This window comes from Macrosteles quadrilineatus, unplaced genomic scaffold (assembly GCF_028750875.1).
Source record: "Macrosteles quadrilineatus isolate MER2022 unplaced genomic scaffold, UCM_ALF_1.0 Scaffold_2__2_contigs__length_208266976, whole genome shotgun sequence".
Classification (NCBI taxonomy): Eukaryota; Metazoa; Arthropoda; class Insecta; order Hemiptera; family Cicadellidae; genus Macrosteles; species Macrosteles quadrilineatus.
This window is the reverse complement of record NW_026542595.1, coordinates 142,765,452-142,778,939: the sequence shown is the minus strand read 5'-3', so window position 1 is coordinate 142,778,939 and position 13,488 is coordinate 142,765,452. Positions and strand designations below refer to the sequence as shown.

The 13,488-nt window shown below is 36.4% G+C and overlaps 1 protein-coding gene across 1 annotated transcript; it reads right to left on the bottom strand.

Moving 5' to 3' along the window:
- Positions 1 to 4,060: 4,060 nt before the first annotated feature.
- On the bottom strand, positions 4,061 to 4,537 carry LOC128984985 (S-antigen protein-like). Its single transcript, XM_054404358.1, has one exon. The coding sequence runs from the start codon at positions 4,535 to 4,537 to the stop codon at positions 4,061 to 4,063; it is 477 nt and encodes a 158-aa protein (XP_054260333.1).
- Between the last annotated feature and the right edge of the window lie 8,951 nt (positions 4,538 to 13,488).

Genomic DNA, 13,488 nt, shown 5'->3' with positions numbered 1-13,488 from the left:
GTAAATTATTTTTAATGACAGTTAACCGATTTATCACTTTGAACGGACGGCGAGGGCTCATAAACCTGTCTGTCTGCCCCAATTAGGTTGAGATATTAGGCAATAAATGGTGGCCCCGATTTGCATTAAAACGGTCGTTACCCGCACTAAGTATTCTAGTTTAGGTAAAATATGATTGCCTCGTTCGCACCGTAATTCCCGCCTCGACAAGTCGCCGAGGCGCCCAAAACCGTCACTTTTGGCCGATAAACAATCATCCAACTTGGGGTGATGACGGCCAACAGAAAGGCGCTCCAAACTACCCTGAACCTGTTTTTGATTTTCTCTGCTAATATTTACTCTAAATTAGAGGCTATATAAGAGAATGACAGTGTTGAGCGTTGGCGCCGTTTACTGAAAGTTGTTTAACGCCTTGTCCGACGGATTTAAATTTGCATCACGGGGTGTTAGGTGAAATTAGTTTTGGCTATGAAGGGAATAGTGTTTGAAAGATTGGGAGATTTTTATGTGTGGTTCAATGACTTCTAAAAATACAGATCTCGAGTTTTATCATTAGACTTTGGCAAAGTACTTAGATTTCTTTTCGGTAACATACTTCACTATGCAGTATATTTATATGCTTGCTAGAGAGAATCATATTTTGGTTACTACAGTATTTCCAAGCTTTCTTGTAAACTACTAAACTACTCAATAACATTCCTTAATATTCCTTAATAATATCCCTTTTACTCAATATCAAAGAGGACCATATAAAAGGGTCACAATATTGTAAAATAATTATAAAATCTGAGTATTCTCTAGTTCTATCCACAGTTTTAAGTCTGTATCTGATTTTTCTTACTGATAATGAACATCTCTGTTACCAGACTTCAACCATGTCATTTGAAATATTTCAAATCATTTGGCGTGTGACCAGCAATAAGTATAGCTCACTCGGTAAACTCAAAAATGGTCATGATTCTCTACTATAACTTACTATCTGTGTTAAATACCAACAATCACATACAGTATCAGGTACGGGCCTCATGCATAGAAAATATAATTTTTATTAGAATTACGCGTATTACGACCAAGAAGTGTAGATTTGTATTATGTCCTAATCTCCTATTTCGAAAGTTCTATTTTAATCTTTTACTTAAACATTTTTGTTTTGACCAATTCTTTCGGTAACTACTATTTAACATGTTCTACACAATATTCGCAGTTATATTCTGCCATGGAGTAAGACATGTTCTTTTATCAACACGATATACGATGCTACATACGGGACTAAACACTGGTGACAACCAACCTTTGATCTCGTGAGTTTTCAAATCTAACACATGATTCTAATCCTTTACTGTCAACCTGGCCGTTAAACCTCTTAGCTAAACCGATTCCGATTTGTTTACAAGAAAGTCAAAGACCTGTTCGACTAACAACTGATGGGAGATCTGAAAGCACTATCAGTCCGCTTATAAAGTAGCAGCGGAGATGTTGTCTGTGGATCTTTACACCTAAATTTGTTCGTTTCCGTAGATCGAAGATTGTCGCTAACATATGTCGCTCTAATTAAGACACGAAGAGTAAACTGGGGACAATATTACCAGAGGTCGGTGTTTGAGTCTGAGTTTTTCTTCATTAGTAGATCTCCTTATCGTCCTTCCGAAGAGACATTTGTCTCGCTCGAGTTGCTATCTCAAGACACTTGTTAGCTGACAGAGTTTGGAAGTTTCCTTGATAATGAAGGACCTCACGCAAACCAAGAGATTTTGCGTCTTTTTATTTTACATTTGGAAACAGACGTATTGCGCTTAACCTATAAAATTGGATAAAAACATTTTAAAGCAGTACTAAACAATGGAAATTAATTTAAGATTTGTGTTCATTTACTTTAGAATACATACAAACCATATGGTGGTTCCAGATTTATTTTTTAAACCATTACTTTATTAGGCAAGTGTGTTGTTGTGTGATGCAAAGAAGCTTAGTTAATGTGCATTCTCATTTTTGGTATGTGTTGATGGTAACTCCAGTATTGGTCAGTTCAATATTTTGTGTTGTGGCTCTGTTACAACATTTTCTTTAGACCTTTTTCCGTTGTTGATCACAAATTTATCACAAAATCTCATTGTATTTTTTTATTGATTGTGACCTACGAATAGCATTCTATCAGCTGGATGAGGCTCCATTATTGGTTTTCTGATTCTCACTGTGCTGTATCAATACAACCTTATTACACATGCTTCCTTTATTTTACTTGTAACCTACAATCGACAGTTTATCAGCTGTAGCTGATTAACAGCATGTTGGAAGAATACACTTATGCTGTATGCTATCGTTTATTGTGACGTACAAGTAGCAGACTGATCAGCTGACTGAGTGTGAGTCCCATTGTTGATCAGCTGATTATACACACGCCAGGACGACGTCAATTACCCGTTTCTCGTGAGGGCTTGGGGCACAACGTGCCAAGAGTGGAAATTGAATCTTAATTTAATTACATTACAGCGCCGCCCCGACCCGGGTGTCATTTTTTGTTACAATTCAATATGGGAACGGGACTCGAAAGGTCAACCAATTATTTTCTATTCATAGACTTATGTCGTTAGGGTCGTAAAATTCAAATTCATGGAACTTGCAGATATATTTATTAGGACAAACTGTAGTTGGTAATAGATTCTTACTAAGAGGGAATGCAAAACTTTCATTTTGCCAAATTGTATGAGTTTTAAGGTCAGGTTATTGTTTTTCTACAAATCTTACAACTTGAACTTAGCTTTTAGGGATGGTTAAAATAGTCAAAATAAATACAGTGAAATGGCCATTCATTGCATTACAAGTGCTACAGTTATACAATATGTTTTACAACAAATTGTACAGTAATAAAATACCACAAAATTATTAAAAAAATTATTAAAAATATGGAATACGCTATTTTGAATGCATAGATTATGAGACACTTTTCAAGGAGCAGCACACCTTTTTTCATAGTATTGTATCGCTATTAGAGGACGGAGCATTTCTTCATTAAAATACCTATACTTTTAGTTTTCCTGATAGGATTAATTATGGATTAGCTCCAAACCACTGGGTCAATAAATTATCACATAGGTAATAGCAATTCAAGATTGGTTGATTTGATCAAAATATCGTCCATCAATAATTAACAAGGTTAATATTTGTCCCGATTAAAATAAAAAAAGTCTTACTTTCCCCTCATGAGCTCGGTATGACAAGCTGTTATCAACGTTATCTGCATATCTCTGTCATGTCGTAGGCGGCGACTTGTGAGGTCTGACACTATAGAAGACAAACGACATCAAGAAGGCGGCTAATATAGTAAAACAATGCCTCACTAAATGGATTAATGTAGATAACCAGAACTGGGTGATGAAGCGGTGATCCAGAGTGATTAATATCCTGAACATTCTCCTTGTGGTGGCGTTAAAACTTGATTAATCTCAACACAGTTTAAACTAGCTTTGAAGGGGATGTTAGAGAAAGCTTGGTCAAGGAATTTAAGTATTCTATCATTGTAAACCTCTAACAATTATTTTGAACTATGACACCTTCGGCTTTACTTAATATTAAAAAATTGCAATTGTTAAAGTTCGGTCGATTGTGATTTTAGGTCGAGTACTTTCAATAAACTTGTTTTAAATGAGTTACGTATAAAACCCCCCAACCCTTCTATTTACAATGGGTATACTTAAGGGGGAGGGACTGATTCTCCTTATAACTGGTATTTACACAGGCCGTTAACTATTTTACACTTAAAGTACAATATCAAAGTTTGGTACGATTAGGCTGTAAAATATAGTTCGTATAGCCTTACATGGCTATGTATTGACACTGCATATTTGCCATTATATCTACAGAAACCCACTGAAAATGTAGTTCTCATAGCGTCCAAACATGTCTTTAAACATTAGCACTCCCTAAGCTTCTTCACAAGACCACAAAACATGTGCCTACTGTAGCTTTTGCACAGTTTCTCACCCAAGAAAATTCCTTCATCTTACATTCAACATTAATTTCTCATATTTTCAACAGGTATTCAGGTCAAAAATTGTATAGACTAACTGGTCTCCACGCCAAAGCCGGTATAGCCTCCACTGGTCTCCAAACCAAAGCTGGTATAGCCTCCACTGTTCTCCCCGTAAAATCTTCCATACTCTTCACTGTTCTCTATACCAATGCTTCTATGTCCTCCACTGTTCTCCACACCAAAGCTGTCATAGCCTCCACTGTTCTCCACACCAAAGCTGCCATAGCCTCCACTGTTCTCCACACCAAAGCTGCTATAGCCTCCAATGTTCTCCACAGCAAAGCTGCTATAGCCTCCAATGTTCTCCTCGCCACGGCTGCTATAGCCTCCACTGTTCTCCCCGTAAAATCTTCCATACTCTTCACTGTTCTCTATACCAATGCTTCTATGCCCTCCACTGTTCTCCACACCAAAGCTGCCATAGCCTCCACTGTTATCCATACCAAAGCTTCCATAGCCTCCACTGTTCTCCACACCAAAGCTGCTATAGCCTCCACTGTTCTCCATACCAAAGCTTCCATAGCCTCCACTGTTCTCCACACCAAAGCTGCTATAGCCTCCAATGTTCTCCTCGCCACGGCTGCTATAGCCTCCAGGCAGGTTTGCAACTCCACATCACCTTCCCAAGGTCACCCATACCTCACGCCTGGCGCGAGCCACCAATCAGAGATATATCTGGCTATCCCCATTAATCCACTTAGAGTGTCATTGGGTTAGTTTATTGGGAGGTTGTACCATAACTCAAGTGGCGGGGTGGTCGAGTCGTCCGTCCGGCCCACGCTTCACAGGCCTTCACTTAACGCATACACCATTACTGAGTCTGTAACTCACTTGAACTGGCACGATCAGAGGTGATCATAAAGATATTATGTTGATAGTCATTTGCACAGTGAACGTTGAAGATTCCTTTTGGGGGAAAATGTGACGCATTTTGTTATGACTTGTGTTCATGTGAATATTTGAATCAAGAGTAGATCGATAAGCGTTCAATATTTTGTGAGTAAATAGAGAATTTACTCTGATTTATATGTCCACGTGAGTCGAAATGTGTTAAAGATAAGGGAAACAATATATTCTACATTAATTATTTATGTGGTTAGGAATACATTTTTTTTAATAGAACCTAATACTTGACAAACATTAGTTGAAATATGTACACCGTAGTAGGTGAAGGTTAATAGATAAGTTAACACCTCCGAGGGTCATCAAATGGTCAAACAAATTTAACAGCTCATATTAACTCGTATTTAATCAATGTTGATTTGGGAATATTTTAATTTACCCTATTCCATTGGTTCAACCTGTGAATTGCCTTGTGACTTACGGAAGGGACAACTATAGTTTCCAAAACACTTATTACATGTCTAGTCGGAAGACTAAATTATTTTTCTACGTGGTAAATATATTATTTTCATCAAATGCACGTATCATTTCATTAATGTTAATTGTAATCGTTTCATATTGAAGGTGGCAGAAAAACACTTGGAATTTAAATGTTTAGAGACCTAGTGGCAGTAAGAATTTTAAGAAATTATTTTATTGCTAGAAAACGTATACTATAAGAAACATTTCAAGAATAAAATGAGGAAAATGTAATACTTTGGTGTAGAGAAGAGTGAACAATTGTTTCCTCCCGTATATCATCATTATCAAATATTCGATACAACAAATAGCAATCACATGTACATGGAACGTTTGGAAGAGGTAGAACAAAGAATTGGTATCTTTAAAATAGATTGACATTGCACTTTAACCAATTCTTTGGTTAAACACACCAATTCTCACACACCAATTCTCCCCAAGAGGTTACCTCTGAGTGGAGAGGTAGGGAGGAGGTTCCCCGCCGGGCGCGGACAGCTGATGTCTTATCAGGTGAGAAATGTGACACGTTCGACTCCTGTAAATCCTGGCCTCGAATTCCGAAACGATTAGGTCCAGATAACATTCTTCAACAGGTTCCGCAATAGATGTTTAAATTTCCAAAAATATTATGGTTGATAATCATACATCTCGGATGAAATTATATGATAACTGAGCCATTTTCGAGATGACTCATTTGATACAAATCAAGGCTATTTGGACACTTCCGATTCTAATGAGTGCGGTTACAGCGAAAGTCTGCTTAGCTTAGAAGCTGGCAATGAAAAAGTATGTAAATTTTTTTACATGCCGCATTATGGAAAACACTAGGTAGTTATTTCTGTTTGCTTTGTTTCGGATCGATATACATAGTTTTCATCCAAAAGAAACATTCTTAAGCTTATATTTTTACGACTTACACATATTTTAAATAAAAGCTGGTATACGTACATACTGCTTCTAATAAAAATGATTAAACTAATATAGTCACTCATAATTAATTCGGATTGTGACAAAAATACTGCATAGTATTTCCTTATTCACATGCCATTGCCCGTGTATCATGAGAATATTTAGATACAACATAATTTACAATAGTTACAATCATTTTTTTAAATGCATTTCTTAATTATTTAACCTATATTAATTACCTATATTAATTATTTAGTTGCATTTCATACAACTTTATTTAAAAATTAAAAACAGAATTTTTAATCACATAATCCTATTCTCAGGTCACAAATATTTTGCCAAACAAAACCCAAGAGCTACAAAATAAGCTATCAATATTTATTAGGCGAGTTAAAGTGTTCCCAGCTGAGATGTCCCCCACTGCGCGTTGACGTGTTAACCAGCTGATGGGGTATCGTATGAGAAACACCCGTGTCTTCCCGCCAACTGAGATATCTCTTGTGAAAATGGCGGGAGGAATGACAACAGCTATTTATTTCCAACAAGTATGTGGTTATGAATCAAAAACAGAACTTTGGTGTGGTTTTATGTTGTATAGATAATGAAAAAATGTAATTTACGTATTTGAGCTACGAAAGGGTAAAAAAAATTGAAAACAATGTTAATAACTTTATTGAATTTTCCTTATTCCTTATGGTTATTATAAAATTCATTGGCGTTTCGTGGAGAGTATTGTATTAGGCTGTGAACTTTTTCTATAATAGTATGACATGACTATTTCCATACAGTACAATCTTTAATTTTACTGGGGTGTTATTTGTTTGGTAAGGCGTAGGGTTTAATTTGATCATCAAATTTTGACAGTATCAATAAACGTTAATAAAACATCAAATAATGGTGTAACTAAAACATTATTTCAATAGAAAAAGTGTAAATTGTCTATGTTTTGTTGCTACAACCACAGAATATATTATCACTGTTTATATAATATCATTTTATGATAATTATATATTATTTTACGTATGTAAAATCACAAATGATATTCCCATTATAGCAAATACCGTTAAAAAGGACCTAGCGATTACATGAAAAATCAAGCAAACACAACTGTAATAAGTAGGCCTACACCATGCTGTCATGATTTGTATACAGTTGATTTATATTTAAAACTCATATTAAAAATATTCCTACTTCACGTTTAGACAGCCAGGTAGCCAATGGCGTTCATATAACAAGAGCTCCTTAAAGACTCTTGTTTCGCAGTAAATAGTCAACAATGGGATATGATCATGATTTACAATCACATTACAGCACGGTAAACTTCTTTTGGTCGACTTTTCCCAATCATACCTCACCTTCTTTATTGGCAACTTAGAGCGCACTAAATGTCCACAACACATATTTCACTGTACATTCACCGCTTAGGGCTTAAAAGAAGCCTTTGTGTTTTTTTGTCTTGTAGTGATTTCGTGAATGTATTACCCTTAAGGGGAGAAAAAACATCTGTTTGGTGACATTAAGTGGGCGCAATGAATCACAAGTTCATATCGCTGTTTCTTACTTTGTTGCATTGTTGCATGATTATATTGTTAAATTTTTAGGGGTTGTTGAAATAAAACTGACATAGGTATAATTTCAAGCTAGAGTTTATATTTATTAAATTTTTGGTGGAATTTAACTTGTCTAATATTAGGCTGACAATCTAACACACTTTTTAAAGTATATGAGCTTTATGCTGTAAATAAATAAACCAAAAACTGAAAATGAAAAATTTGAGTTCAGCTGTCTACATGGAAATTATACGATAAGGTTGCCGCTGTCTCACCTGTATGACTTACTGTATACAGTGTGTTCAGAGTACAAAACTTTCCCGTAGAAGTTAGGCTAGTAGTTTGTATCTTGCATTGGAGGTTTTCATCAAAAAGCACAATTTTCTAAGACAGATCATATATTTTAAGTAATGCAATCCAGTTCAACTACTCTGATTATCACTCCAGGGGTTCCAGCTTCCAGACTTGCCTAATTGAATATGACGCTCGCCAGGCGCTGAGTATGACAAACTCTCTACCTTGTCGGTTCTTGCGCTCGTTTCAATTGAACTCTAATAAATTCCAGTTACATTTCACAGCTACCTAATGAACTTAACAGCGGCATAAACATATCCAGCGAGTTCAGACGGATAAATTACCTGGTGTATAATAGGGCTTAATCTGGGAGTGGGGCACTTGAACTTCTGCATGATTGTAATTGATGTTTGCACAGCTCATAGGGGCGCGACTAGACAAGTGGCTATACCGAAGGCTATAGTGAAGGCTTAGGTTTAAATTACGCTATTCGCTATTGGTCTTTGGTTAAGTATTGTGTAGATCCAGATTGAGGAGCCACTGCTAAGTTGTACGAATATCATTGTACAACTTAAAAAAAATTGTACCCATCAAGAAAAAAAAATAGCTCTTTCAAGCGAAGATGATGTTACCTACCATCACATAGAAATCCTTCCATTCAAGCCATGAGAAACTAAAGTAAAAATGTCCTTGAGAAATCTAGAGTTTATACTATAGAGGGCCATGCGTATTGAGTACAGCCTAGCCAAACACAATCGTGCTTAGATACTTGTGTAGTGTAGTACGTATTACATTGTAGCAGGTTGTATGGTCGTATTTGGTATGTTAATTCCAGAAAACTTCCATGTTGTTTGGTAACAATAATTGACATAGTGAATGTATTTGAGCTTAAAAAATATGTGGTTGTGTCCACCATTAATTAATTTTTCTTCTTTATTATCTATACTAAATAAAAACTCATTTAATAAATAATTGTCCTACCTCCAGGTATTTAACGCGTATTGAATAATAAAATATGGATATTCCATATTTCTTAGGTCACCTTAGGCGAATGCCGGAATAGTTTCCTCGGGTGTCGTACACCACCAAACAGCATGGATGACAGGACTTTGCCCTGGTTTTGCTTGGTTTAAAAACCTCCAAGTAGTTATGTTTTTTTTTTTTTTAATAAAAACCTAAATAACAACAATAAACACACCCTTTTTCACTTTTATTTTTTTATTCATTGTATTTAAAAAATAAATAAAATAAAACATCGATTACATCTGCTGATAAATTAAATCTAAAACTTCAAATCTATCAAAACAATGCATTTATATTTTAGTACTACAGTTTTACTTCAGGAACGTACTGTTATTACCTGAACTACGTCTGATGTTTATCATAAAACATGTTCCTGGTACGAATAGTGTTTATAAGCCATACTTCGCCAAACAAATTAATTATAATATTCTAAATAATTTATTTTCCTATTCTAAGTTTACCTAAACAATAATGCATTTATAATAAATCTACCGTATCATAGTTAAGGTTTATCTCATCCAGGTTTATTGCCCCTTCTCGTGTTAAACCAGAATTTAATGCAATTAACACGTTTGCCAAACACCCTTGAGTAGACCATAAAACCGTACATTCCTCTTGGGCAATTTAAATTCATCAACTAAAAAGAAGCGACGGCGACATTTTGATCCTTATCACAACACCTCGTCTCCGCCGGGGTAACAGGCAAAACTAAGGTGTGCGAGCCATTACAAACACTTTAGTGGTGCGAGTTTTGATCCCGATCTGTTTTGGGCAATAAAACAAGGTGTTTACAACAATCCTGAGCTCTCATTAGTCCGAGGGTCTATCAGATAGGTAGACAACCAATTAAATGTTTCCCCGCCGCTTGAGTGCTCCCGGTCAACAGTGTTGTGATAACAGTGTTCTGATACTGATAACACCCAATTAAGTGGCTAATTTAAGATAACTGGATATTTTGGTTTCCACTACAGGTGTGAGTTAATTGTGGTAATTGGTGTTTTTATGATGAAACTAATGATTTATTCATAATTATTCGTAGCTATAGACGAAAATAAGAGTTTTTTTTGTAAGTTTACCGTGCTGTATTTCATAAGGATAATACACATTTGGGATTTATGGATACGATTTCATAGTACGAGTGCTGTAACTTCGATCAATGTGAAAATTTGGCAAGCAGGTATTTTAAATTTAACATAAATATTTTACGATTAGGTTTTTGGTCTCATAAGAGTGGTATTACATCTTAAAGTTCATTTCAGAGGTTATTACATTACGAATATTTTAATCTAAATTATTATATAGAGACTATATAATAATTTAGTGTGTGGTATTCTACCTGCCCACTGGGTTCAAAACCTGCAAATCATCAATTGACTTTAGCCATGTGATTGAGCACAACTCTCTATAGTTTTAGGCCTAGCCTAAAGTGGTGCACGAAATAGCTATGCACTAGAGCCTATTGTTCTATACATGAACGTAGGACGAAAAAAACTACTTACCATTTGTACTAAATTTCCTTGCTCACTATAGCGGTGACAATTATTTTCCCTAAGACGCTAGGCACGAGCCTGGGATTGTTTTTTACATTACTTCAGGGTCGACTTAGGGGTTGCGCCATTATCACTTAGATAAAATCCATTGGTGATTTGGCGGGATTTAGACCCCAGGGACTGAAGTCCTGTGCTCTAACCACTACACCAGCTCGCTCCCCACTCAACATAGTGGTGACAATGATAAAAATAACTGCGATGAAGGACAACTTCACATCACTAAATACCGTGACGCCCCCCCCCCCCACCAACCTCCCAAAAAATGCAATCTACCATAACGAGGATAAATGTTCAGAGGCGCTACAGTATTTTGGTCAAGAGCGAGGAAAATGGTGTAATTGAGGCTATTAGAGGGTAATCGAGTGGTACAGACCCGCCGACACCCGCTTAGCGACCGGCCGTCACAATAATTACATGGAAATCACCTTATAACTGCGGTCAGATTACATATAACCGGAGAGGCGGAGAATGCACCCTGAATGTGGTGTCGGACGACATGTTCGCTATTTATGAAAATCATAAACGAGTTACGGGTTACTGAACTGTATAGAAAATACGACCAGACTTGGCAAAATGTTTCTCGAATGACGATAAGTGGGTTTCACTTTTATATGGTCATTTATTTTTTAATATTTTGAAAGAACATCCCAGTAGCTTACATAGCATGGTAAATGCAGAGTATTTGAACATAGATATTTGTTCCTTTTTATTTCCTTAGCAATTTGTTTGTCAAGGAATGCTGAAAAACTTTTATATAGGCTTAAAAAAAGCTTAGGCTGTCCCATAGAGCTATACTACCTTACTCACCCTAGACCCAGAAGTATCTTACACATCATAGTAATTACTACTCCATAGAACTAACATGGTAAATCGTCTTATTCATTATTCAAGATCCCATTTCAATGTATGCCATTTACAGTGTGCTCTAATTCTCAGTACAACGTTAGAAGAATCAAGGATGCAACTATAAGAAAGGTGATAATTAAGAAAAACTACTAATAGTACAACACGATTATGAACAAAGAGGACTTAGCAGAATAATTAGGAGAATACGGGGAACAAGAAAAAGAGCGATGAAGAAAACAGTAGAAAAATACATATTAAAATGATATTTTTACCAACCCATCTACACGTACTAAATAACGCTGAGGGTAAACTCTCACACATATATGTACATTTTCCTTCTTACAGATTATTTATTTATGCTTAAATGTCACATAAACCCTTTAAGGAAACTCGAATATTTCAGGCGGTCAAGGCGGTGTAGTTATATTTTACAGGTAGTACTTGGGAATCAATGCAGCGGAAACAGATATGTCCCTTATTAAAAAAATGATTTCTAAACTACATGGAGTGAGTAGATCACTTAAAGTGTCTAAGAGTGATATGGGATAGTAAACTGAGATGGGAACTAATATAAAATATTTTAAGACATAGGATATTAACATAGGATATTATATTTTGTCATGTGAAATTCTAAATATTAATGGGGAAAATATCATACTATGCATTTGTCCAATATGTACTTCAATATGGGATCGTAGTATGGAGAGGAGGCAATGTAGATAACTGTGTTTTATAGATTAAACAGATTATGATTTGATGTATTCAAAGTATTTACAAATATATACAATCAGGACGTGGAGGTTCGGGGCCAGCCATAGTCCATCTCCAACGTGGACCGGCGCGGGTGGTAATCACCTTATATAAATGCAAACCCGTCTATTAATCAGATCGAACGTGCCGCATATAACGACCACGACTTCTCTATGACGAATGCCCGTCTAATATGACGTTGCCGGTGACGGATGCCCGTTTAATGACTGGCCTGAGGGAGGTCATTAGACGATGGGTGTCATGTGTCGGAGGATCACTACTGTAGTCCACAGATCACCGGAGGTTACTGAGTTCGATATTTCACGGTGTCATGCCTTGATTTCCCATTTGCGTTTTGAGGCTAATGAGTATTTTGTAGAGGTGTATTGATTCCAATTCAGCAATGGTTTGAGGTCCCTTATCTCAAAATTATTATTAGTAGAAAATGGGATAAAATGAAGATGGGGACGGTGAAACTGCCCCGAAATTTGAGGTACGTTTTGAACTATGAAACTGTCCCGCTCATTGCAGAGCATCAAGAAGGGTCGCCTCGCCATACCAGAAATGCTGAAATTGCCCCGAGGGCCCGGCCAGGTAGCCGCTACGGGTCTGGGGGGAAATGGGAATTATTGTTGTCCTTGCGTTCTGTCAGTGACTGCAGTCTTCTAATAACTACCACCAATATCATTAATTACTTGTTTATTTTAGGTTAGGTTTGGTACTGGTACAGAATCAATTGTTACTTGGCATGAAAAGCAGTCGACGTCAGTTTTAGAAGACTGCTGTCACTGACAGGACACAGGGACAAAAATAATTCTATCTCAGAGTAAATATTACTCTGAGATTCTATTTTTCCACAGTCTCGTAGTCGTAGCGACTACCTGGCCAGGCGCTCGGGGCAATTTCAGCATTTCTAGTCTTGCTAGGTGACCCTTCCTAATCCTCCTAATGTAAATGACTAAGTCGAGTAGTTAACTTTGAAGCCAAGCCAAACTAAAGGGATAATCAATATAAACTATAGCATCTTTATCTTATATTCATTCGAAAATGTATAAAAATTAACATATTCACTACCAAGTAGCACGAAACCCCACGAACAGAGTGTGACGACTGATAATAAACGTGTTGAGGGAGAAATCATCATTTCGAAAGCATTGCATTCTATGACTGGCAC